The 22,849-nt window shown below is 47.2% G+C and overlaps 1 protein-coding gene and 1 long non-coding RNA gene across 4 annotated transcripts in view; one reads left to right on the top strand and one right to left on the bottom strand.

The window, feature by feature from the left end:
• The window catches only part of LOC135378436 (purine nucleoside phosphorylase-like), a 32,351-nt gene extending 21,770 nt beyond the window's left edge, over positions 1 to 10,581 (top strand). For all 3 annotated transcript variants that reach the window (XM_064611467.1, XM_064611469.1, XM_064611470.1), the window contains 3 exons: positions 869 to 1,044; positions 6,791 to 6,984; positions 10,277 to 10,581. In XM_064611467.1, coding sequence (XP_064467537.1) covers positions 869 to 1,044; positions 6,791 to 6,984; positions 10,277 to 10,479 — 573 coding nt within the window. In that variant the 3' untranslated portion in view covers positions 10,480 to 10,581. The remainder of the gene's footprint in view (positions 1 to 868; positions 1,045 to 6,790; positions 6,985 to 10,276) is intronic.
• Positions 8,411 to 8,668, bottom strand: LOC135378437 (uncharacterized). Its single transcript, XR_010418388.1, has 3 exons — positions 8,656 to 8,668; positions 8,533 to 8,603; positions 8,411 to 8,426 (listed from the first exon to the last, which is right to left on the bottom strand). It is a non-coding gene; the product is annotated as an uncharacterized LOC135378437 (long non-coding RNA).
• Positions 10,582 to 22,849: the final 12,268 nt, after the last annotated feature.

Raw genomic sequence — 22,849 nt, 5'->3', positions numbered from 1 at the left:
TTGTCAATACACACATTCCATTTCTGTGGCATTATGCACATGTCACATCCACTTTGGAATTAATGTCTCTCGGCCATGATGCGCTGCTGCCAGCGCTGATACACCTGCTGAAAAACTCGGCGTGGGAGGCGTTTGCCAGGATCGTACGGATGGCCTGTGCTGACGCGTGTCGCCTTCGACAAAACCTCTAGCTTCTGCGAAACGCCAGCGCTACTTAAACACGCGGATGGAGGGTCATGGCTTCATTCGCAGACACCTGCTGAATCATCTGCAAGGTTTCGGTAACATATATCAAACGAAGTCCGTTCCAGGCTCTGTGACATGTCGCCGCCAGTTCTTCACCACATTACACAACAGTGTACCGTTCTCCTTGCCCTGACCCTTCGTAACCCCTGACCCCGTGACCCTTCGTAAGTCTGCCACTTGCAGTGTCTGACAAGTCAGCGAGTGCTGCTATCTCTACGTCAAATGCGTTCGGGGATATTGTGCACAGGTGGTCGAACGTTTTGACTCGAAGAGTGTTTGCCTTTGCTGGCTTTTAAAGTGATTCAAGTTCGACAGTGCACGGTGTCTCTCCAAAGTTAATTCGCACAATTTATGGCAGTCAAAATACAAGAAAGCCAGAAATGGTGGTGAATGCAACATTACAGATCGTTTGCATGGTACGCACTATAAAATTTTTAGTGCTACAGTTTCACAGTTCTGCACACAACAAAGCGCAAATGTTCAGTTTGAGTAACTTTCTGTGGGACATTGTCTTGTTTTTTTTTGTTTAGCCAGCTCAAATACCAACACATTCCGCGTGTAATTAATCGCGAGAACTTTACTGCTTCCGAGTTGCTTGCAAATAATTCCGTTTTCTACGCAGTGCGCAATGCCAGTGCGCTTGATGAAGTTAATCGGCGTGTCAACCTTGATTGTGACCAACGCTGCTGGCGGCGTGAATCCGAAATTCAAGGCCGGAGACATCATGATAATCAAGGATCACATCAACTTTCCTGGTCTTGCTGGCGACAACCCCCTCAGAGGCAAGAACGATGAGAGGTAAATCCCACTGGATAAACGTTTGCATGTCGTACAGGCCGCGGGCTGAACACAGCGCGCAGGACAAGAATAACTTTACCCTTCAATATGTTTATAAGTACCAAACGTCGGCACACCAGCACTGGACAGCTGTTTCGACCTTATTGGGCCATTAAGGCCCATCGCCATGGCCCAATAAGGCCGAAACAGCTGTCGAGTGCTGGTGTGCCGACGTTTTGGACTTATAAACACATGTTTTACGTGCAGACAAAGAGCTTCGGCTGCTTTTCATCCCTTTACCCTTTGTCTCACGTAAGTGTGTTCTATAGAACTCGTAGGTGTTTGATCCCGATAACTCATCATAAGTCCCCTCATTCATTGAGTGACAATATAAACCGTTTAGGTCTAGGCGATTAGGTAGTAAAGGGCACATCTGCGACTATTCTTGGGTTCTTGGAATTTGAGGGTTTGGAAGTCGGAGGAGAAAAACAACCGGAACTATAATATTTAGAATAGATGGGAAACAGCTGACAGCGTCGCTCTTCGAAGCTACCAGGAACAATGACTGTCTTACTTTGAGGAATATGCCTTACTTTCTCTAAACTCACATTTACAAAAACCAAGACTGCGCTAAATCATATAATATATCATTTGAAGTAAGTATATTATGTGGTATGAACTTTTGTTGTTTGAATGTTGGTCTGTCGCAACCATCCGACTGGTGTTGCCCAGTCACCCTCAATATAATGAACATGTAGTTTTATGGAAATGAACTCGATACTTCTTTTAAATGTATAAAACTCATATAAAGTAAACTGACATAAAATTAGAAGATAATGCAAGACACACTGATGGAAACGGGTGTGTGCAGTTGTTGAGAGGAGTGGACCATTTCGCTCGTCGCGGGAATACTCGGGACATACTGAAACTGCCGCGGGCAGTCGCTGCAAGCGTACTCGTCCATCCCCCTGAACCACACCCGCTTCCGTCAGCCGCCAGTGACAACGCCACCAAGACACAGAAGGCCCGTCTAATGCCTCCTCTCACGGGTTTCCACGTGGCCATATAAAGCCAGGATGCCAGCCAATTCGCGCAGGCTATTTCAAACACATGCTTTCTATGTGTAAACACATGCCGGCTCTTCCCCGCAACTATGGCCGCCGAAGCACCGTTGTAACTGGCGGACTCTTAGTTGTTACCTCATGTCATTGAAAGGGACTATCGCGTCCGCAAACGTGTGTATGAGACCGATACGGTAACGTTCGGCACCGCTTCACAGTCTACTCGGCCAAGTTTCTCTTCCGAAAACAAACTGCATACGAATTGAATAAACGAGTTTTATAAATTCGCACTCACTCTGCAGCCAATGAAGCCCCAGCGTTAGCAACATCACGATGACGTAAGTCAGGCACACGAATGGGAGTGCAGCGCAGGCGATTGTCTCCGAGCGCGACAGCTGCGCGTTCGCACCATGTGGAAGGGTAGATAGAGAGACAGGTAGCTGGTAAACGACGGGCTTATTGGAATGCGTGGAAAATGGATGAATCAGATGCAAATCGAGAGCGTGGAAGGAATGTGAGATCGTTGTCTTCATCGTAGAGATTCCGCAAGTTGCTGCCCGAGGAGCTGGTTGATTGGATGGCTGCTGAGCTTCAGCAGATTCGATCTTGTACAAGTGTTGTACTGGTCTGCGTGGTTGCGCGATTGGCAGTACGCAAGACATAGACTGTAACTTTACCGTCTGAACTTGGAAAAGTTTCCTTTATAATCCCCATCTTCCAATGCAATCTAGTCCTGCCGGGATCCTTTATCAGCACGACGTCTCCGGCTTTCACGTCGGTAGCTTGTAAACCCAGTGGTATGCTGACCTTAGCTCGGTGAGGTATTCTTTGTGCCACTTCTGCCAGACTTGCGCAAGATATTCGTTTTGCTTCCTCCATGTAGTCTTCGGCAGGCTGATGAACTGTTCAGAATCTTGCAATAGATCTGCGAAGGGCACGACCATGTAACATGCGCCGTCCATTATCATAGAAGCAGGAGTCAGCGAGGTTCCGTATCTTCGTTGTAGGCGAACGTCAGAGGCCTGGAGCTTATCATGGCTTCAACTTCCGTTAGTAACGTTTGCATTTCTCCGGATTGTAGTAGTTTCCTTGATAGGGTCTTGCAAAGTGCAGACTTGATGGATCTTATGAGATGTTGGTAGAAACCTCCCCACCAAGGTCAAGGCGCCCGTTCTGCTATAAAGGAGGAGACGTCTAGAATTAGACGCTAGAGGAGACGTCTTGAATTATCTGGTCCTTCACGAACTTCCTTGCACACACTTGAACGTCTTGGCGTTATCCGGGTATACAGCGCGCTTTTTCGGTTTCGGCTCATTTGCATACCGAAATAAAGCAACTGATATGTCATGGCACGCACCCTTATGTTTATTTTTAAAACATAGAATGGATTCCAACGCGGATTGTTTCCCGTTATGTTATCTTGCTTCTGCCCGCAATTCTCTAATTAAAGAGTGAATTTCAGGTAATTAGTCATCTTGTGGTTACATACTCTCTTCCAAAGGATGCCCTCCTGGCCGTCGAACTGAACTGCAAAAACGACATCTATGCTGCTCTCATAGCTTTTTTATAAAAAGTATGTAAAGGGTAAAAAAAAAAACACCCTGTATTGCGTGACACATTCCTCTCCGTGCAAGGAATCTGCGATGATCCTGTAGGAATTCAGGAGCTGACATGTTTTGACATAGCTTTATATGTACCGCTCTGGTTGTGGCACATGTAAACAAGGCGATATATCCTTTGACTTAAGAGTTTCGCGTTTTAAATAATGTTAGTAGTCCCGCAAAGGCTATGCCGAACACCTGAAATGGGAGACACATGGTGACGGGCTTAGCTGGGAGCTGTCCATCAACCTGTGTTATATGCTAGAGTTGAATTTTCTGCATATCGCACACTGCCTTATAGCATGCTTGATCAGTTGCCGAGCGCGGGGTATCCAAAATGTTTCTCTTAGCTGCACAAATGTGGCGGGCATGAATTGTCGATGGGAGACCTCGATCGTGAGTTTAGCGTAAAGTCATTCTTTCGAGAATATTATTGGGTGGCGTTCTGCGAAAGATAGCTGACTAGCGCGCGTGCGTCCACCTACTCTCATTTACACGGTCCTCATCCAAGAAGGATGTCAGGTTCCGCACCTTGTAATTTCTAGGCAGCGCCTTTCCTTCATGGAGACCGGAGAGCTCAGTTGTGAATGCTGACTCTTGAGCCCGTCTGACCCAATATGTCTCCGCATGGTGTAGTTCGTTCGTTGTTAACGGACCTTGCGTCTTACATTGTTAATTAAACGTATGATCCAAGCAGTGACGCGATGTAGACGCGTTGCGCTGCTAAAGCGTGTTATGTCGATCAGCGATAGCAGCTGTTGGCAAGTTGGAATGACTTGCAGCACAGTGGACACAGCATCGGCCGGACAATCATAGCTTCGAGCTGATTGCTTGCCGTCAAGTGGACACATGCTTTGTGGATGTTGCAGCCACATTGCTCCTTTCCACCACAGTTCTGCTGTGAATAGTGGTTGAGAAGAGATCCCTCTCGTAGGAAGATCGGCAGGGTTTGTATCGGTAGACACGTAGTGCCAGTGATATCCGTTCCAACATTCCTCCGTATCTGCGGCACTCTGTTCCGTATGAACGGTGCCTACTTCATGGTGTCGCCTCGTATCCAGTGAACAGTAATAGTCGAATCTGTCCAAAAGTGTTTGTCAGTTTTCAGTTTAAAATTCGTCTGCAAATATCTGGCAAGTCTCGAGGACAGGAGTACCCCTAACAGCTCCAATCGAGCTAGTGTTACCTTCTTCATCGAAGCGACCCTAGATTTTGCGGCTATAACTTGTACCGCTCGCGTTTCCTGACGTCCGAATCTCAAATACACTGTTGCACCATAGGCCGCTGTACTCGCGTCGGAGGAGAAGTGTAACCGTGGTTCGTCGGTACCGTCGAGACTTCTCCCGTAATGGCGTGGAACCATAGGCTACGATAATACATCAACCACTTGTAATACAGATCCTGAAGTAACTGCTAATCCTAATCTAGTTATTGTCTCCATATATCTTGTAGAAGCAGTTTTCGGTTAGTGTGTATGGTACAAGGAACCCCATTCGGTCGTATATTTCTATGATCAGTCGTAGGACATAACGTTTCGTTACGTCTTTTGGATTGATATTTTGTTGACCTTCCTTCAAAGGCAATTGTAGTTCATCAACCTCTTGGTTCCAGCACATGCCCAGGACTTTAGTTGATACGTCGATAATTATGGCTTCTTCCGTTCGAAATGTGGCACCCATTTTGCTGCTATTCGAAGCTTTGTTGAATATCTGCCGCGTCTCATTGTAGCTTTTCCTTGCTTCCTTGAGGTTGACTGCTCTATAAATGACATCACCTACGTAGATGGAGTCAACGAGTGCATTTACAGTCTCTTTCATTTCGTCGCAAGTGGTGCTGTATAGTAGCTGCCACTAGAAAGGTGCTTGGAGCTGTGCCAAACGTGACCCTCTTCATCCGCCGCGTTTCGATTTTGGGCATTGGTTCCTCCGCTTTAGGTGTCGTTTCATATGACAGGTGTCGAAGTGCGTCACGGTCCTCTTCACGAATTATAGTTTGAAGGAACGCTTGTATCGTTTCAGCAACGTCAACGCTCTTTTAAGCATGTAGACTGCCAAATTGAACCTTTATTAACAGAAGAAGAGCTTGAAGAGGAGTATACTAGACAGACAGAATACCAAAGTCGTGTTGGCACCACGACGTTTCAGGCAAAAGCTTAATTGCTAGTCAAGACAAAACGCTTCAGCAGCTATACAAAACGGAGTACTGCATGATTCAACAGACCGAGCGTCTGAGACACATCTAGAAAACCTTCAGCCTTTGCAAACCAACAACTCAAAACGACCGGAACACGGTGGCGTACGGGTACCTAAATTGGGAAAGGAAAATGGAATGAATGAGTGGTAAATCGCGTGCGGCGGGAGGCAGGTGAGATCGTTGCATAGAGATTCAACACACCACAATCTACTAACTGAAAAGTCCTCTGTAAATACGCCGACTTTCGCTTACCAATGTGAGTTCTGACGCGACTACGTCACGTTGAACATGGTGTTACGACAACACTCCACAAGCATATCATTGACTCTCCGCGACCTGCAGATGCCGTTCTTCGTGCCCGCCGGTCGGTCGCCAAAGGCCATTCGTCCGCTCCCTCATTACACTTGTCCGCGCAAAAGCGCGCTCACTGATTGGCCTTGTCCAAGTGACGTTTTTTCCTATTTCCAGAAAGGGAATTCCGCCGTGCCCTGAACATCCGTCGTCTGCTCTTGCCATGCATTACATAAAATTGCACAGAAACTACGTCACTAATTCGCGCCGGATTTTCGGTGTTATTGTTGGTGCTGAACGAGGAGAAAAACGGCACTATAGCTTCGGAATGGACCGCGACGGATGCGATAGTCCCTTTAAGGCATCTGGCGTTGTCTCTAGGTGGTGTAGCCAGTGAGCTGCATCGCGGAGAAATAACGCTGCTCCCGAGTTCCGTAGCCTTTTATTCATGACTGTGCAAACGTGTTGTGTTCCACGGGATCCTCTCAACTACATGCTCCTGTTTATTTTCTTCCGTGTTGCCCGTCTTGTTCTTTTTGCTTTCTCCTCTATTGCATCGCTTCTACGACGTGTTGCTCTGGTAAGCACGTTGCGCAATGCATAATTATTCTAATCGCCCAGGTGGGGAACGCGATTCCCAGCGATGAGTAACGCCTACGATCCCAAACTTCGTCAGCTTGCTCGAAAGATCGCAACGGAGGAGCTGGGCATGGGAAGCTTCATCCACGAAGGCGTCTACACGATGCTCGGTGGACCAAACTTTGAATCTGTAGCCGAGGTCAACATGCTGCGGGTGCTCGGAGCTGACGCCACTGGTAAGTTAGCTGTAAGAATGTGTCGTTGCCCGAAGATTATAGATTTGTTTTGTTTTGTGTAGGTAAGTATCTGATGCATGCACAGGTTGTCCAGGACAAACATCACGTTACTTCTGCGCCACCTACAGTGTTTATACACGTTAGAACGACAAACTTCGCATGGAGTCTCTTTCTTTCTTTTTTTTTTTTTTGCTCTCTGTCTTCTTTGGTTGCGGTAAATCAGTTACGAGCGTGTTTTCCGAAAGCTACAGGTATATCTCCACTACTACAACTGACTACGTTTTCTTCAGCCCCCGCTGAATCTGTATGTACCGATTCCTAGCTACGTACAAGCGTCAAAGTAGTCAAAGATAACAGTAATTTTACTGCCCCCTTTGGGCTATAATAATATGCCCGCATAATTATATGGCCGACGTTGGCGGTCATTCGTCGGTACCCCCCTATAAACAGGCACAAATGAGCCCACATGCGTGCCAGCTACATATGATAAGATTGACCAACTCAAAACACCTTTGTCCGCTTTATCAACAAGAAACAAATTCAAATGCACACTTATTTAAACATATCGAGGCTACGCAATAGGTAAAACATTCAGGTTCCAGTTACGTGTTTATCAAGGACGCTTTTCTTTACCATTTTCTGTTTCCCTTTTTTTTTTATAAAAAAAGCTACCAGAACAGCGTAGATACCGTTTTTGCAGTTGAGTTATACCGTCAGGCAGACAGCCTCTCGGATATGGTGCGTAGCTACAAGATGACTAATAACCGAAAGTTCCGTAATTCACTCTTTAATTAGTGGATTTCAGGCAAAAGGGTGATAGCAGAATGGGAGACAATCTTCATTGAAAGCCATTCCATTTTTAAAAAATAAAGAAACACGCACGTGCGTTGAATTATCCATCGCCGAATATTACTATGCAAATGACTCGAAACCGGAGCCGCGTCAACCGGGAGCGCAGGGAGGACAGTGCTCATTCCACGTTAGAGGGCCATGTGCGTTGTAGCGATGGAGGTGATTGGAGTAGGTGCTCATCTGCTGGCCAGATCAACGACTTTGTGGCCCAGATAAGCCTCTGTCGGTGAAGGTCATGCGCTCCTGAGGCGCGCGGTTTTGGTTTCGGTTTATTTGCATAGCGAAATTGGGCGACGGATGCTTCACGGCACGGGCTCGTTCCAGGATATTTAACAGATACAATGGCTTTCAACGAGGTCTCCCATTCCGCTATCTCGCTTTTGCCTCAAATTTCCTTGTTAACGAGTGAATTAATGAATTTTAGGTAAATAGTCACCTTGTAGTTGCATACCCTCCTCGCGAGAATGTTCGCCTGACCGTATAACTCAACTGGAACAACGACATATATGTTGCTCTTATAGCTTATTTAGGACCTGACGCAAAAATAATTAACTCACCATAGTACCGCGCTAAGATGTCATTGCACTGGCCTAGAATAAGATAAAAATCAGCTTTTATATGCAGTTACTCAGACACAACTCAAAATAATGAACCAACACATATGTGTTGGTTGGGTCTTCGGGCAGGCATATTTACAGATTTATGGAAGGCCTTGAAGCATATTTTTTGCACAGTCCTATTCTGTAGTTATAAAAATACTGAAAACTCTGCAAGGTTTCGGACATTAGTCAGCTTTGAGTGAGAAAATTTCAAATTTACTTTTCCGAGTCTCACGCCGTATTTCCTCGCTGGGGACCGCCATTTTTAAAATGCGCTCGGGACACCACATGCGGCAGAAACTTCAACCTCTCGTATGAAATATTAGAGAATTCCCACAGGCATGCGCTCGGGAAGTCTCGCGCTTGTGGCACGAGTGCGAGCTGCAGAAATGAACTTTTACCGCACCCGCACGTTTGTGTGGATGTTATCAATATCGGGTGTATCAATGTTTATTAAATACAGGGTGTTTCATTTAATGGCGAATTCGGGTGGTCATTTCGGAGCAACTTTTTTTGCCAGATCTCGAGCAGTCATGTTCGCTTGGTCAAAATGAAGCAAATCTCGTATGTTCGCGTGGCGCTTTCCGAGCGCTCGGAATTTGCTAGCTAGCACTTTTTTTGCCCGGTCTCAAAACGATCGAGCAGCAGATTGCTCAACTGTATCCGGTGTCGTCACATCCGCACTGCAACGGTGGCGAGTGCCCTCATTGGCCCGCATGTTGAAATCACGTGGTTTAGCAGACGACAGAACTCGAAGACTTGCGACCGCGACGCCCCTAGCGTGATCCGAGTACCTAAAACCGCTAGATTTCTAGCAATCATGTTCGGGTGGCAACGGTCACGTGATCCAGCTTGGTCGCCGACCTAGCAATTTCAGAGCGCTCGGCCGTTTTGCTACGAAATGACCACCCGAATTCGCTATAAGAGTGACCACTAATTATTAAAAAAAAATGTACTTGAGATAAAAATTTGAAACCTCCTGCGTCATACTGGTGAAGGTTTTTGCCGCCCAAACAGGTGGTTTCCATCAGTGTGCCTCATTAATTTGTCTAATTAGCTTAATTGAACTAAAAAATTCCCAAAGAAAGTTAACGTTGTTTTTCGCTAAGTAGAAAGTCCATGGCCACAACACCCCATTTCAGTCACAATTATAGGATCTTTCACAATCTTTCCACAAAAATTCGACACCCGAAAACTTGCCATCTCTTCTAGCCCATTTTCGAATTTCATCAGTGGCGGCGCTATCGGCAAGGCCCGAAGACACTCCCACTGCGCATGGAAGCAGCATGACAAAAACAGAAAAAGAAGGGGGCGGGGATAGGTCCAATCACGCAAGCTTATCTGTTCGCAGCCATCAGTTACCGATAATCACCGACATCGGACGTTCTCTGCTGTTTCCTGTGTTGTCCTTTCCTCCTCCCCATACTTTAGGCGGGGCAACTTGAACAAACGCGCCTTGATGAGCGACGGTTTTTCGGGCAGTTTTTACGTGTTTTCGGGTGTGAAATTTTGTGGAAAGATCGTGTAATTGTGACTGAAATGAGGTGTTGTGGCCATGGACTTTCTAATTAGCGAAAAAAAAACGTTACATTTCCTTGGGAATTTTTGAGGTCAGTTAAGCTAATTAGACAAATTAATGCGGATGGAAACCACCTGTTAGGGCGAAAAAACCTTCACAAGTATGACGCAGAAGGTCTCTAATTTTTATCTCAAGTACATTTTTTTAATAATTAGGGGTCACTCTTAAGTGAAGCACCCTGTATATTCTGAACAGAAAGTGTTTTCTCTCTCTCTCTCTGTCTGAGCACCAACGTGAATTGCACGCCTCCCTTTCTTCACAGGAATGAGCACAGCCCACGAAGTGATTGTCGCAAGGCATTGTGGAATGAGAGTATTCGGTCTCTCACTCATAAGCAACGAATGCGTTGCTTGCTATGATGGATGTGAGCTGGCCAACCACGAGGAAGTTCTCGCTGTCGGCAAGGCTCGTTGCAAGGACATGGAAAGGCTGGTCAAGACAATGATCAACAGGATGGATGTCTAACGAAGGAACAGTTGTAGATGACGTCATGTGAATTGTAATGCTCACTTCAGGAGCAGAAAGTTTTCTATTGTATACTTTTTCAAGTAAATTGTACGAGCAACATATTTGTGTTCAATACCTAGGTTGCGACAATACGGTTTATTTGCAGAATTTCTAAAACTTTGCAAGAGTGTATGCATGTATACCATACGAGGTTGTGAAAAGAAGTTTCCAGATTGGGTCCATACAAAACAAAGTAGGCATTCTACTTAGGTTGGGCCACTGTCTACGTACGTACTTTAGATTTACCGAGCTTGACAGAAAATGTGATGTTAGCTATGTGGTCTAGTCTACAGTCCATACTGAAATCTCAAACGTTCCCGTGCACATGGTCAAAAAAAGAAAAAAGAAACTCGTGTAGCACATTTACCCATGTTGACAGGACGGCGCCACTTGGCATATTAATTAGCGAAGATGGCTGACATGAACCGATGTGCGCGCATCCCCGCGCTGCCCTCTTTTCCCGTTGCAGAACTAATCTCGAAATTTTTCATTCCTACCTCGTACTTAAATTGGACTGAAACACATCGCACGTGCTTTACTCACCACGGAAGGAAATGTTGGTTTTCTGGAAGTCCCGCACGTGTGACCTTATGAATTTTTCATTGATGTTGTGATTTTTTAGGTGGGTACTCAGGCAAAAGGGCAAGGGTGCAGGCCAGCTGGTACATAGTGTCGCTAGTCTGTCCCTTTCTCGGGTTTTTTCACTGGGTACTCAGGCATCGTTCTTTTTGAGAACGTTGATTGTACTGTCACATCAACACTTATTTCCAGCATTTTCCGCTGACGTAACGTCTCTCCACTGTGTCTCAAATTCGCAAACATACGTCTCGGTGGAATATTTAGAGGCAAAGCACGTCTTATGCACATTTTCATGTAGAGTGAAACACAAACTGACTTCTGAACACTACACTCACGAGGAGAGGATATTCACATTTGAGAGTCTTTTCTTCCGGATATATCAACGATAGAGGCAGTTGAAGCGAAACCTGGCTTAGCGGTTTTGCATCTCCAGCATTGTTTCTGTTTTAGCACCCCTCTCATCGTTTTTTTTTTATGTTTTAGTTTTAGTGTCAACTTTGTAATTAGTTACGTTTGACCGCAAAAGAAAAACAAAAGACAGCACCACGCTGAACTAGCCAACAGAGTTATGTGAACAAAAAGAAAGAAGAAGAACACGCTGTGCAAATTGGGCAAAAGACCGATGGAGTTTGAATGCGGCAATCGGATCATGCATGCTTCGGAGGCTGGTAGAGGCTGCGATACTACACTTTCAAGGGGAATTCTGAAGCGCTCGACTTTGAGATCAGAGGTTTTGAGATTAGACATTTGGTTTCAGATTTTATTTTGCGTTTTGGCCCTAGGAATAGGCGCCGTGGGTCCCATTGAACGGCCAGCAGGACTTCAGCTGACCCCTCTATCAACATATCGCTTTCTTGTGTAATACGAACATAATGAACTTGGGACTTCTGGAGAAAGCGCAGTGAGCCGACGTTAACAGGGATTCCTGACCACCGCAAGGTTTTCGTTACATACTAGCAAGCTGCATCACCTGTGTCGCAACACTGCGTTGGGTGGGAATAATAGCAGATCCGAGACGTTGGTTACAGTAAACTATACGCAACGAAAATTGACTCTGTAGCACCGAAAAATGGCGCTAGAATTATGTGGACCCTTTCCATTTTATAACAGCTCTCATTCGTGCGACCGCCAGTAAAATAGCAATCTTGCGAAGTCTGCCTGTGATGGCCAAACGTCTCATGCACTACTGCCAGTTTGCATTGCGCCGATGCATTTCTTGTGATGTCACCTGGTAGTTTCTATGAATGTTCAACCAAAGGTGGAGGCAACTGTGTTAGAGGTACAGACAGTGGGCGCGTCGTCGTGATGCTCCTGTGCAGTTGTGTAGGCATAGCGCTAACACTGACATTCGTTTTGCGCGGCTTCGTAACCCACGGTCAGAGTTGCATTCGAAGAGAACAAACCTTTGTTGTTATCATCATGATCGCTACACTACAGAAATCATAATGATAACATCATGTTTAATCACAACGATAAATATAACATGTAAAAACAGTTTGGGAAATTGCCGTTGTCTTGCGCATGAATAGAACACGTTGCATGGGCTCTTCTTACTGAGAGGACACAATAAGCGCGATATCATTTCTTCTTTACCACAAGAAGAACTGAAATACCCACGACATAGCGCCACTCTAGGCAAAGGTTTGCATTGGCATATCATTATATGGTCGTAAATCCTGACACAAAACGTGATAACAGATAGGCAAGAGCACAGTGCAACGACACGTTCAGGAAAATGAGCTAGACATCATCTCGAATATTGCGAAACCAGTTCCGTGTTATTACATGGCTGATGTGTTTAATAACATTTCAAGGTGCGCTCTTATTTTTGCGTGTTCCAGACGCTGACGAGAACCGTCATTGTCAAACATATTGCACTGTGCATACTGAGAAGAGCTGTAGCCATTTCTCAGGGCCGATCTGGGATGAAAAATCTCAAGCCATGCCCTCAGGAGGAGGGCCGCGCTGAGTGGCCAGCTCCTGTCAAATTGTGGCGGCCGACCGAGGACGTTCCCATTAATGTCTGTAAGGTATAACTGAAGTCGCGCAATTTACGAATAAGCTAACACACAAAGGATACAATTTGCATATCATTTACAGGGAGTTGGCTTGCAGAACAGACTCTGTGAGAGGTACAGTGGTTTATCCAGAATCCTGGAAAAAATTGTGTGGGGGGTCACCATAGCATATATGTCGTAACAGCTTAATGTATCAGTACCGACATGTGTCTACACCTGAAGTAGCAACGGCCCATTCTGTGTGTGTGTGCGTGGGGTGTGCACAGGAAAAAAGTTTGGGTGTCGCTAAACATCTACGGTTGTTGGGGGGTGTAGGGGATCTGGATGAATCACTGCAGCGGCACACATTCCCAGCAATGTAGAGACATCTGTGGTTTAACACACACACAAGCAAATACAGGCGCAGGTGCAAATACAGCTTCATTTAAAATATTATTGAGCTCGTAACGGAACCTGCTTGAGCTTGATGCTGGTGCTTGCTTGCTCATACTGTCAACAACAAACAACTTTATTGTGAGATGATGAATGGGGAGTTTCATCGCCAGGGGCGATACGTTACCCCGATGGTGATGCGGGGAATGAAATTATGAGCCTTTTCACAATAACGATCGAAGTCATATGATATCCAGTTAGGTGAAAAGAGATTTGAGGGCAGAGCGTTGGTGGACTGGATGTGGCCAGCCACCAAGCAATTTTTGTGAGAGAGAGACAGTCCAGCTCGTTAAGGGCTCCGGAGAGTACGGTTGGGGAAGTAGATAGTGTGGGCAATGAAGAAGAATGTGCTCTAGATCTTCTACAGCACCGCAGGGACAGCATTGGGGAGAGTTCACTTGTCTCAAGGGGCAACGCCACTGCGCTGTAAAAGCCACATCGAGGCGCATTCGATGAACTAATGCGTCATCTTGACGAAATGTATGTCGAGGCATGCGGAATGCAAGCGCTGGATCAACTCTGCCCGGCATAGCTGGGGGGAGAATATCGGGTACGATAGCTCCTCGATATTCCTGTCAATTATCATTAATTTGAGTAAAATCGGCACGCTCTCAAAAAAAAAAAAGCGACCTTTACTTGGCAGATTTCCGAGTTCAGTTCGCAAAAATTTACATAATTAGACTTAGGGTACATGACATGCACGTCAGGAGGTGGAAAAAAACTCAGTAAGAACAAATGCCGTTGACCGCATGATTGCGGGCGAGAGCACTGTAGGAGCGGCGCGAACGCGTATGGGGGAATTCGCAGCGGAATTAAGGTCAGTGTTGACTCCGATGCCCAGTCTAGATGCTATGGTGCCTGCTTGGTTCCGTAACGTGGACACTTTGTTCGACTCGCTTGAAATTTCTCAGACGATTCAGGGTGCGGTTATTCTACATTTTCTAAATGAGCAGATGCGATCTTTTGTGGCTTCGCAAACCACTATTGGTTTACTGCCGTATGCCGATGTGAAATCCTTAATTTTGAAGGAGTTGAGGTTGACAGCTACTACGTACAAGCGACTCTTTCCAACAGCGGTGAAATCGAACGATGAAACGTGGAATCAGTTTAATTCCAGGGTAGAAACGCTTTTCAGTTACTACCTAGAGAGTCGTATGGTGAAGATTTTTCAGGAACTTAAGGAGTTAATAGTGGCAGACAAACTGAAGGAAGTCATGCCTGAAGAAATGTTAGTACATTTGGTGCAAGGAGAAACTAGTCAGTGGCTGCGCCCTAAAGATATTGTTGCCGCAGCGCAAAACGTCGAGGAAAGTCGCAGGCCCATGAGTGTTACTAGGTGGGGGTCCCCTAGACGAGACGGTGGGAGAAGTGGTCGGGTTCACAGAGATCTCGCCAGGAACAGTATGCGTGAGGGTGCCAATGATAGACGTTGTTTCGAATGTGGAAGAATGGGGCACATGCGTAAGGAGTGTCCGGAATTGTGGAGGACGCAGAGGGGTGACGGTGGTACAGGCGTCGGTGCGAGAAGGTTAGTTGGTAAAGTGGTATGGCAGATGACGGATGTGGACACCCAGGATCCCGCCAGCTGGGTAGATATTGCGGTAGGCAGTAAAGTAATAGCCGCTATAGTGTCGATTCGGGGACTGACGTCACAGTACTCCGTCCTGAGGATGTCCCGTCGGAGTGTTTGCTAGAAAGAGGTGGTAAGGGCAGTTGACTGGAGCTTTCGGGGCGCCCGTTGAAGCTGATTTGTGCTATGTGGGAATTGGTCTTAAGGGGAACCAGGGAGAGGTAAGCCAGCCAGGTCGGTTGTTATGTGCTATCACGGAGGAGTTAGCGTATGATGTGGGAGCGTTGATTACGCAACAAGACTTGGAGGAACTTAGGAAAGTAGCAAGCGAGGCTAGACAGGAAGCCGATGAGGTCTTTGCTATTGAAAGTCAGGCCGACATAAGTTCTGGGGCACATGTATTGGTACAGCAAGTCCAGCTAGAGGAGGTGGATTCGGAAGAAGCTGAAGGCGGTGACGAATTGGATGCCTCTGTACAAACTACGGAGCTCGGCTTTGCTAGGGAGCAGCGAGATGATGTATCACTTCTAGACGCCTGGAGGCAAGGGGAAAACCAGACACATGGGATGGTTATCGAACATGGCTTGCTATTTCACGAAGAAGTAGTTAACAGTAAACAGCAGAGACAGTTGGTGTTGCCTCAGTCACGCAGAAGCGAGGAATTGCAATTGGCGCACGATCGACCCACTACAGGTCACTCGTCAGCAAAGAAAACTAAGATGAGAATTGTCGTGTACCAACTTCTTTATTCAGTACCGTACATGCTTGTACGACGAACAGCGTTCGCACACTACTGAACAGCTATCAAGGAAAGAACACCCGGCTTGAATGCTCGGTCCTTTTTAGGCAGACATGGGGGAAAGGACGCGCAGCATCACCTGATTGTAGCGTACGATAAACAAGATAGCGATGCGCAACAGCAGATAATCAGGTCATAACAAGAATAATGAGTTATACGCCAACTGGAGGTCACTTGTCAGCAAAGAAAACTAAAATGAGAATAAGTTCTTTTTGTTCGGCGACGATTCACACGAACGCTTACGCAATCATTCGGGCACTGGGGCAGCTAGACACTTGGATTTTCGGAACACGAGTTAAGGTTCGCACTGATCACAATCATTTTACATATTTGACTCGCACCGCTCCCTCCAGTGCGCTTTTGACACGCGGGGCTCTAGCACTGCAGCAGCACGTCATCGAATTACAGTCATAGGTGGGCATTTTGGTGAACCTCACTCACCCTCGCCCTTACGGGCACATGCCCTCACTCGCCCTCACCCTCACCGCCCTCACGAGCATAGGCCCTCACTCGCCCTCACCGTCACGGCCCTCATGGGCCATTGCCCTCACTCGCCCTCACGGCCCTCACAGACACATGCCCTCAATCGCCGTCACCCTCGCCGCCCTCACCCTCACGGCCCGCATGAGCACATGCCCCCACTCACCCTCACCCTCACGGCCCTCACGGGCACATGCCCTCACTTGCCCTCACCCTCACGACACTCACAAACGCAAGTCCTGAGGGTCTTACCCTCATAAGCTCTCCTGTGAGTGCACTCATGAGGTCTGAGGGGCGCCAGGTCTCTGTGAGTGAAGTCACTGGTGAGGCCTGAGGTGTGTAGGGTCAGTATGAGGGCATTCAGAAATGAGGTCAAATGACGCATACCAGACGTGCGCAAATTAAATTATGAAGGCATTGATGATATGGTTCCAGCGACACAACCGCCGGCTGTGTACACTTTAAAGGGCTGGTGTGCACGTATTTAGCAATTTCGTCGATGTCGCACTGGGAACACAGCAAAGCGTCCTGAGCTGATTGATTACTTCGTTACTTGGCGATTACTTGGCTGACTGATTACTTGGCGATATGGTTCCAGCGACCGAACTACAGGCAGGGTGCACTTTAAAGGGCTGGTGTGCACGTTTTTACAAATTTAGTCTGTGTCGCGCTGGGAACACAGCAAAGCGTCCTGAGCTGATTGATTAGTTCGTGATATGGTTCCAGTGACCGAACTACTTGCAGGGTGCACTTTAAAGGGCTGGTGTGCCCGTTTTTAGCAATTTCGTCTACTTCGCGCTGGGAACACAGCAAAGTCTCCTGAGCTGACTGATTACTTCGTGGTATGGTTCCAGCGACGCAACTACCGAGAGGGTGCACTTTAAAGGGTAGGTGCGCCGGTTTTTAGCAATTTCGTCCATGTCCAGCAAAGCCCAGGACACTTGGCTGTGTTCCCAGCGCGACGTAGACGAAATTGGTAAAAACGAGCACACCAGCCCTTTAAAGTGCACCCTGCCTGAGTTGGGTCGCTGGAACCATATCACCAAGTCATCAGTCAACTCAGGGCACGTGGCTGTGTTCCCAGCGCGACGTGGACGAAATTGCCAAAAACGGGTACACCAGCCCTTTAAAGTGCACCCTGCCGGTAGTTGGGTGGCTGGAACCATGTCACCAAGTAATCAGTCATCCAAGACGCTTTGCACTGTTCCCAGGGCGACATATACGAAACTGCTAAAAACGGGCAGACCAGCCCTTTAAAGTGCACACTGCGTGTAGGTGGGTCGATGGTACCATATCACCAAGCAATCAGTCAGCTGAGGACGCTTTGCTCTGTTCCCGGCGCGACATAGACGAAATTGCTAAAAACGGGCACACCAGCCCTTTAAAGTGCACACTGCGTGCAGTTGGGTCGCTGGAACTATATCACCAACTAATCCGTCAGTTCAGGGGGCTTGGCTGTGTTCCAAGCGCGACGTAGACGAAATTGCTAAATACGTGCACACCAGCCCTTTAAAGTGCACCCTGCCGGTAGCTGGATCGCTGGAACCATGTCCATGTCTCGTAAGCGTCATTTAACCTCATTTCTGAATGCACTCATACTGACCTGATACCCCTCAGGCCTCACCAGTGACTTCACTCACACAGACCTGGCGCCCCTCAGACCTCAGAAGTGCACTCACAGGAGGTCTCATGAGGGCCGAAACCTCATTAGTGCACTCATAGGAGGTCTCATGAGGGGCAAAACATCATGAGTGCACTCACAGGAGACCTCATGACGGTAAGGACCTCATGAGTGCACTCACGGATGGCCTGATCGCGGGCTTGCCCTCACTCACCCTCACCTCAAAGGCGTGAGGTGAGGGTGAGGCCCTCATGAGTGAGTTCGCCCAGCTATGATTACAGTACATACGCGACAAAGACAACGTGGTCGGTGATATGTTGTCGCGGTTGCATTAAGAGTGGCGGGTAACGCGGGTGTTTCCTGTTGCGAATCCGGGGTTGTTTCGGGTTGTTAGGTGTGTTGTTTTGGGGGAAGTTGGCAGTGAATAAATGCTGGTCATCCGCGGAACGTATCAGGCAAAGCCTCGAATGCACAGGTTGTACTTCGTGGCAAGTGGCTGCTGTGCAGTGTTGGTCCTGTGCTCTCTCCGTTCCCGAGGCGAATCACCACCAAGTGGCGCTCGACATGCTCAACACCCTCAACTTGTGAGAGGGGAGGAGTCAGGAGGGTGGACGAAGAAGGGCTCCAGCGACGAGATGGTAATGTGACCAAGGGAATAAAAGGGACCGCGAGCCGCAACGACGACAGTCTGGGGCGTGGGGCGTGGCACCAACGAACAAGGAGCTCGAGACTTGGGGCCTTCTGTCCATTAAAAGGTTTATTATTACTGCAACTGAACCTGTATTCTTAACTGCCTCAATGCCATCCTCTTCTCTTTTCTCTGGCGTGGCAAGCAACCTGTTGTAACCGTCCAACGCTCCGCCTTCCTGTCTCTAGGGGGTGCTGGAGCATTCCAGATTTTCATGTGTCGATTCCTGGCGGCGAAGGTCCTGCTCAGAGTGTTGCGGGATACTGAGTGCTCCGCACACTCCCTGGTAGTCTACTTCACGTCTACGCACTCACGCTTCCTTCCCGACCTCCCACCGCTCACCGCTTGCGTGCGAGCTGTGCGGCCCCACCAGCTCCATGCTTCTCACATCCCCTTTTTTCGGTAGGCTCAGCCCCTATTGCGCGACAGGGACTTGTTGGAGGTGCTCGCAGTTCGCGTCTCCGAGCGCCTTGCACTGCCAGAGCAGGAAGCACGTACTCGATTCTCCAACTTGCGTCTCCCTTTTCGCAGTCGCATGTTTAGTGTCCTTGCGCGACAGATGCGCGATTTGATGTGGCAGGTCTGGTGGGACGCCTTGCCTACCATGGAGAGGGTGCGTCGAATGGCCATCACCGCCAGTTCCTCGTGTGTTTTGCGGTGATCAGGAAATCTCCCACCATATTTTCTATAACTGCCATGTTTCTCGGATCTTCTTGTCTCGTGTTGCCCGTAGTCTCTCCCTGCGGTGTCCTTTAGAGTGGGGAGCCCCACGTGTCACGTCCCGGTCCCCAACCCACCGGCTCTGCCGGCTATTGAACTTCATCGGCTTCCATTCACTCTGCCGAGTCCGCAATAGGGCACTGTTGAGTCGCAGGCAATTACTTCCTGTGCTGGGAACAGTCGCCTTGCTCCGTGTCCATGCTCGGCAATTCCTGACAGAAGAATTGCACCACTTAGGCGTCAGTTTGTTTTCTTCCACGTGGTTGGCTTCGCAGGTGTTGGCTGTTCGCAATGGGTTTGTGTTTTTCACCCAACGTTAGTTTGATTTTGTCTGGTCTCTGTTTCTCTTTCATAGCATGTGTGACGATCGTTTCAGCCTTCTTTTCTTATGTGTAGCTTCTCTTTGTAAAATTTTGTGAAACTCAGTGTACATTGTTGTTTGTATTCTAATCTGTTTACCGATCATTCCTCAATCATTGTAAATATCATAAATCGCTGCATTGTGTTAGTTTTCTTACTGGGTCATTGTAGCTATCACGGTATATTGTTCACTGTCATGTTTGTTGCATCAGCGCCTTTTGGCTACTCATTCTAGTTATCATCTACACCCGTTGTATCATAGCTCTATAATACTGTCACTGTTACTACCACTCGGTCCTTGTTATTAAACTTTATTTTTCAATAGCTGCCCAATGCTGGCCTGCTTGTCGTTTGTAGGATGAGGGCAGTAATATTTTTATATGCTATATGGTCTAATGTTCTGTCTTGTCCCATCTTACAGCTTGCAAGGCAAACAGCTGTCCAGTGATGGTAAGGCAACGTTTGAGACATAAACGCATACTGTGCGTGCGTTCAAAAAGGTTCGGCTTCTTTTTGATTTACTAAGTTGTAACGTATCTTAGTGACTGACCAAGATTGGCGTGGTCATAATGGGTATGATCAGGACAGTGCCCAGGACTACAACATTCTCTATTCGAAATGTGGCAGCGTTCCTCCTGAGGTCCTTCCCTGAACATTATATCATCTAGTCATCATTTGCAAACTCATATGTATCGTTATGTCTAGTTATACATATATTTATCTATTTCTTTTCTTCGTGCGATTTCATCTCATCTGAGCTACAGTCGTGACACTGTCCACAAGACTGAGGTGAAGTGGAAGCCGGTCTACCACCCTGACACACACCCATATCCACATGCACTCATATGGCAGAGAAGCACAAGAAAAACTGTGGTTCATCCTTTTGATATCAGATTCCTTAATGCAGAGAATAATATGATTATTCACACCGTTACTGAATGACGATAACATATGCATTCAAACAGAGTGAACAACAGCGCAGTCCATTTTTATTTACGTGACGCCCTCTCCCCTGCTTTATTCCACTAAAGGGTGGCATTCCAAATCTTGCGTAGCCCACAATCATGTTCGAATGGCGACGAACAGCATGCGTTAAAATCGTCGAAGTCGATGTCGTAGACACGGACGCACCTTCCTTTCGAAAACTTGTATTTGAAGGATTTCACAGATTCGGCGAAATATAATACGCTACCTACTCCATTGAAAACCCAATATGCTTCGCAATTAGGAGGGTCCCTAGGTTTCCACAATTTGGATGTACAGAACTCATAGAGCGCCACTTTACCTCGTTACCCTGGGTTTCACGAATTACCTCCGATGTGAGTTACTTGAAAGAATTTTGCATTGAATTTTTCCCAGTGTAGAATGAGGGAACCTTCGTATCGAAAAAGTACTAATCCATCTTACCACGAAGGAGGGAAATATTGAAATGCTTCATCGTAAGACTTGCACTACCGGGTAGCATCAATGTAATATTAAAATGACGTCCGCCCTGGGCATTTAGATGACACAGTTCTTTCAGTCTGTCTAGGAGATCAACCAGTGTGTCTCCATCACTTGGAAGTCCGTACGAATCGACCGACAATACCCACCCTATTGAAAATTTTTCTGCTGGACCATCAAATCTGGTAGGTTTTTTGACCCTGATGGCTTGATGGACCATTAGGTTGATGGTCCATCAACCTAATGCTCCATCAAGCCGTCAGGGTAAAAAAAAACACCAGATTTGATGGCCCATCAATACTGATGGTTGATGGCTCATCCATCAGGCCTCATAGTTGATGGTCCACCAGGCCTGAGGTGGCCGAATAGTTGTGTATCTCCAAAGCAAGACCATACAGCTAAGGACGAAGTTTTCATGACAGAGTAATGAAAGCCCAGGTGTCAAGAGAGAGCTACGTAATACTCTTTCCTAATGCATCACAGATCAACGGCCAATCTCCACGGCGCGGAACTGCAAGACAGATAGACGCACGTCGTCAACGACTCATTGCACACACAATAACATGAGCTCACCTGTGTTTCGGACGGAATAATTGATCGATCCTGTTACACTTCTCATTACTAGTCAAGATGGAATGCAGACTGAAAATAATACACAATTCAATCAACAGACTCCCTCAAACAAAGGTTATGAGTGACTGTGAAGCGGTCGTGTTAAGCCTTACCGTATTCAGAAACATCTCTCGCGTCCGTGTGGATTGGTTCTCTACCAAATGCGTTCAGTCCGAAGAACCTTCCGAAAAGTATCAATACCTTTGCACACCGAGTTTCACATATTCCATCCGCAACATGTCAACCAACTTGACAACTTGCAACCACGTGTGTTGCGAACGCCGACGTGAAACAGGAAATGGCGTAAGGGTACAAGTGTCCGGCAGAATGAAATATGTCCACAGATAAAATGCGTTTGTTGGTTGAGGACGAATGAGTTACAGAGTGCACCTATTTTATGCCATCATGGAGGTGTATATTTGAGCTTTTAACATGTATAAATATTTTAAAATCCTGGGAACTACTTACAACCTATACACGTGGATGAACGTGCAAGGCGGCGGCGCAAAGTGGCAGAAGGAGCTCACCAGCACCATCAGATGCAATCCAGTTGTCCACCAGACATCACCAACGGAACTTTGACGGTTCATTAGGTACCACCAATGACAGAGTCTGCTGGTGCATTAGGCACCAACAGGGACGGTCTGCTGGTCTCTCAGGTGTCACTAAGGGCGGTTTGGTGGTCCACCAGGAAGCATCAAGGTGGATTTGATGGTCCATTAGATGCCATCAGAATATTTCGATGGTCCGTCAAATTTTCTGGTGGTCCATCAGAAAAATTTTCAATCGGGAGTGTATGTTGACGCTATCCAGGTGGAAACGAAGGACGGCGTCCAAGACGTCCACAGCATACTGTGCCATTAGTTCCTTGTTCCAACCGACCCTAGGGAACTGAAACCTGTCCTCGGGATATCCACCCCACCCGCTGACAGCAGGATCTTGTTCCACTTCCGCTTGTGGACCCCTAGCTGTCGGAGCACGTAGTAGTAATCGTAGTTCGGCGCTT

Source organism: Ornithodoros turicata, chromosome 1 (genome assembly GCF_037126465.1).
Source record: "Ornithodoros turicata isolate Travis chromosome 1, ASM3712646v1, whole genome shotgun sequence".
NCBI lineage: Eukaryota > Metazoa > Arthropoda > Arachnida > Ixodida > Argasidae > Ornithodoros > Ornithodoros turicata.
The sequence above is the reverse complement of the archived record's forward strand: the minus strand, read 5'-3'. Positions and strand labels throughout refer to the sequence as shown.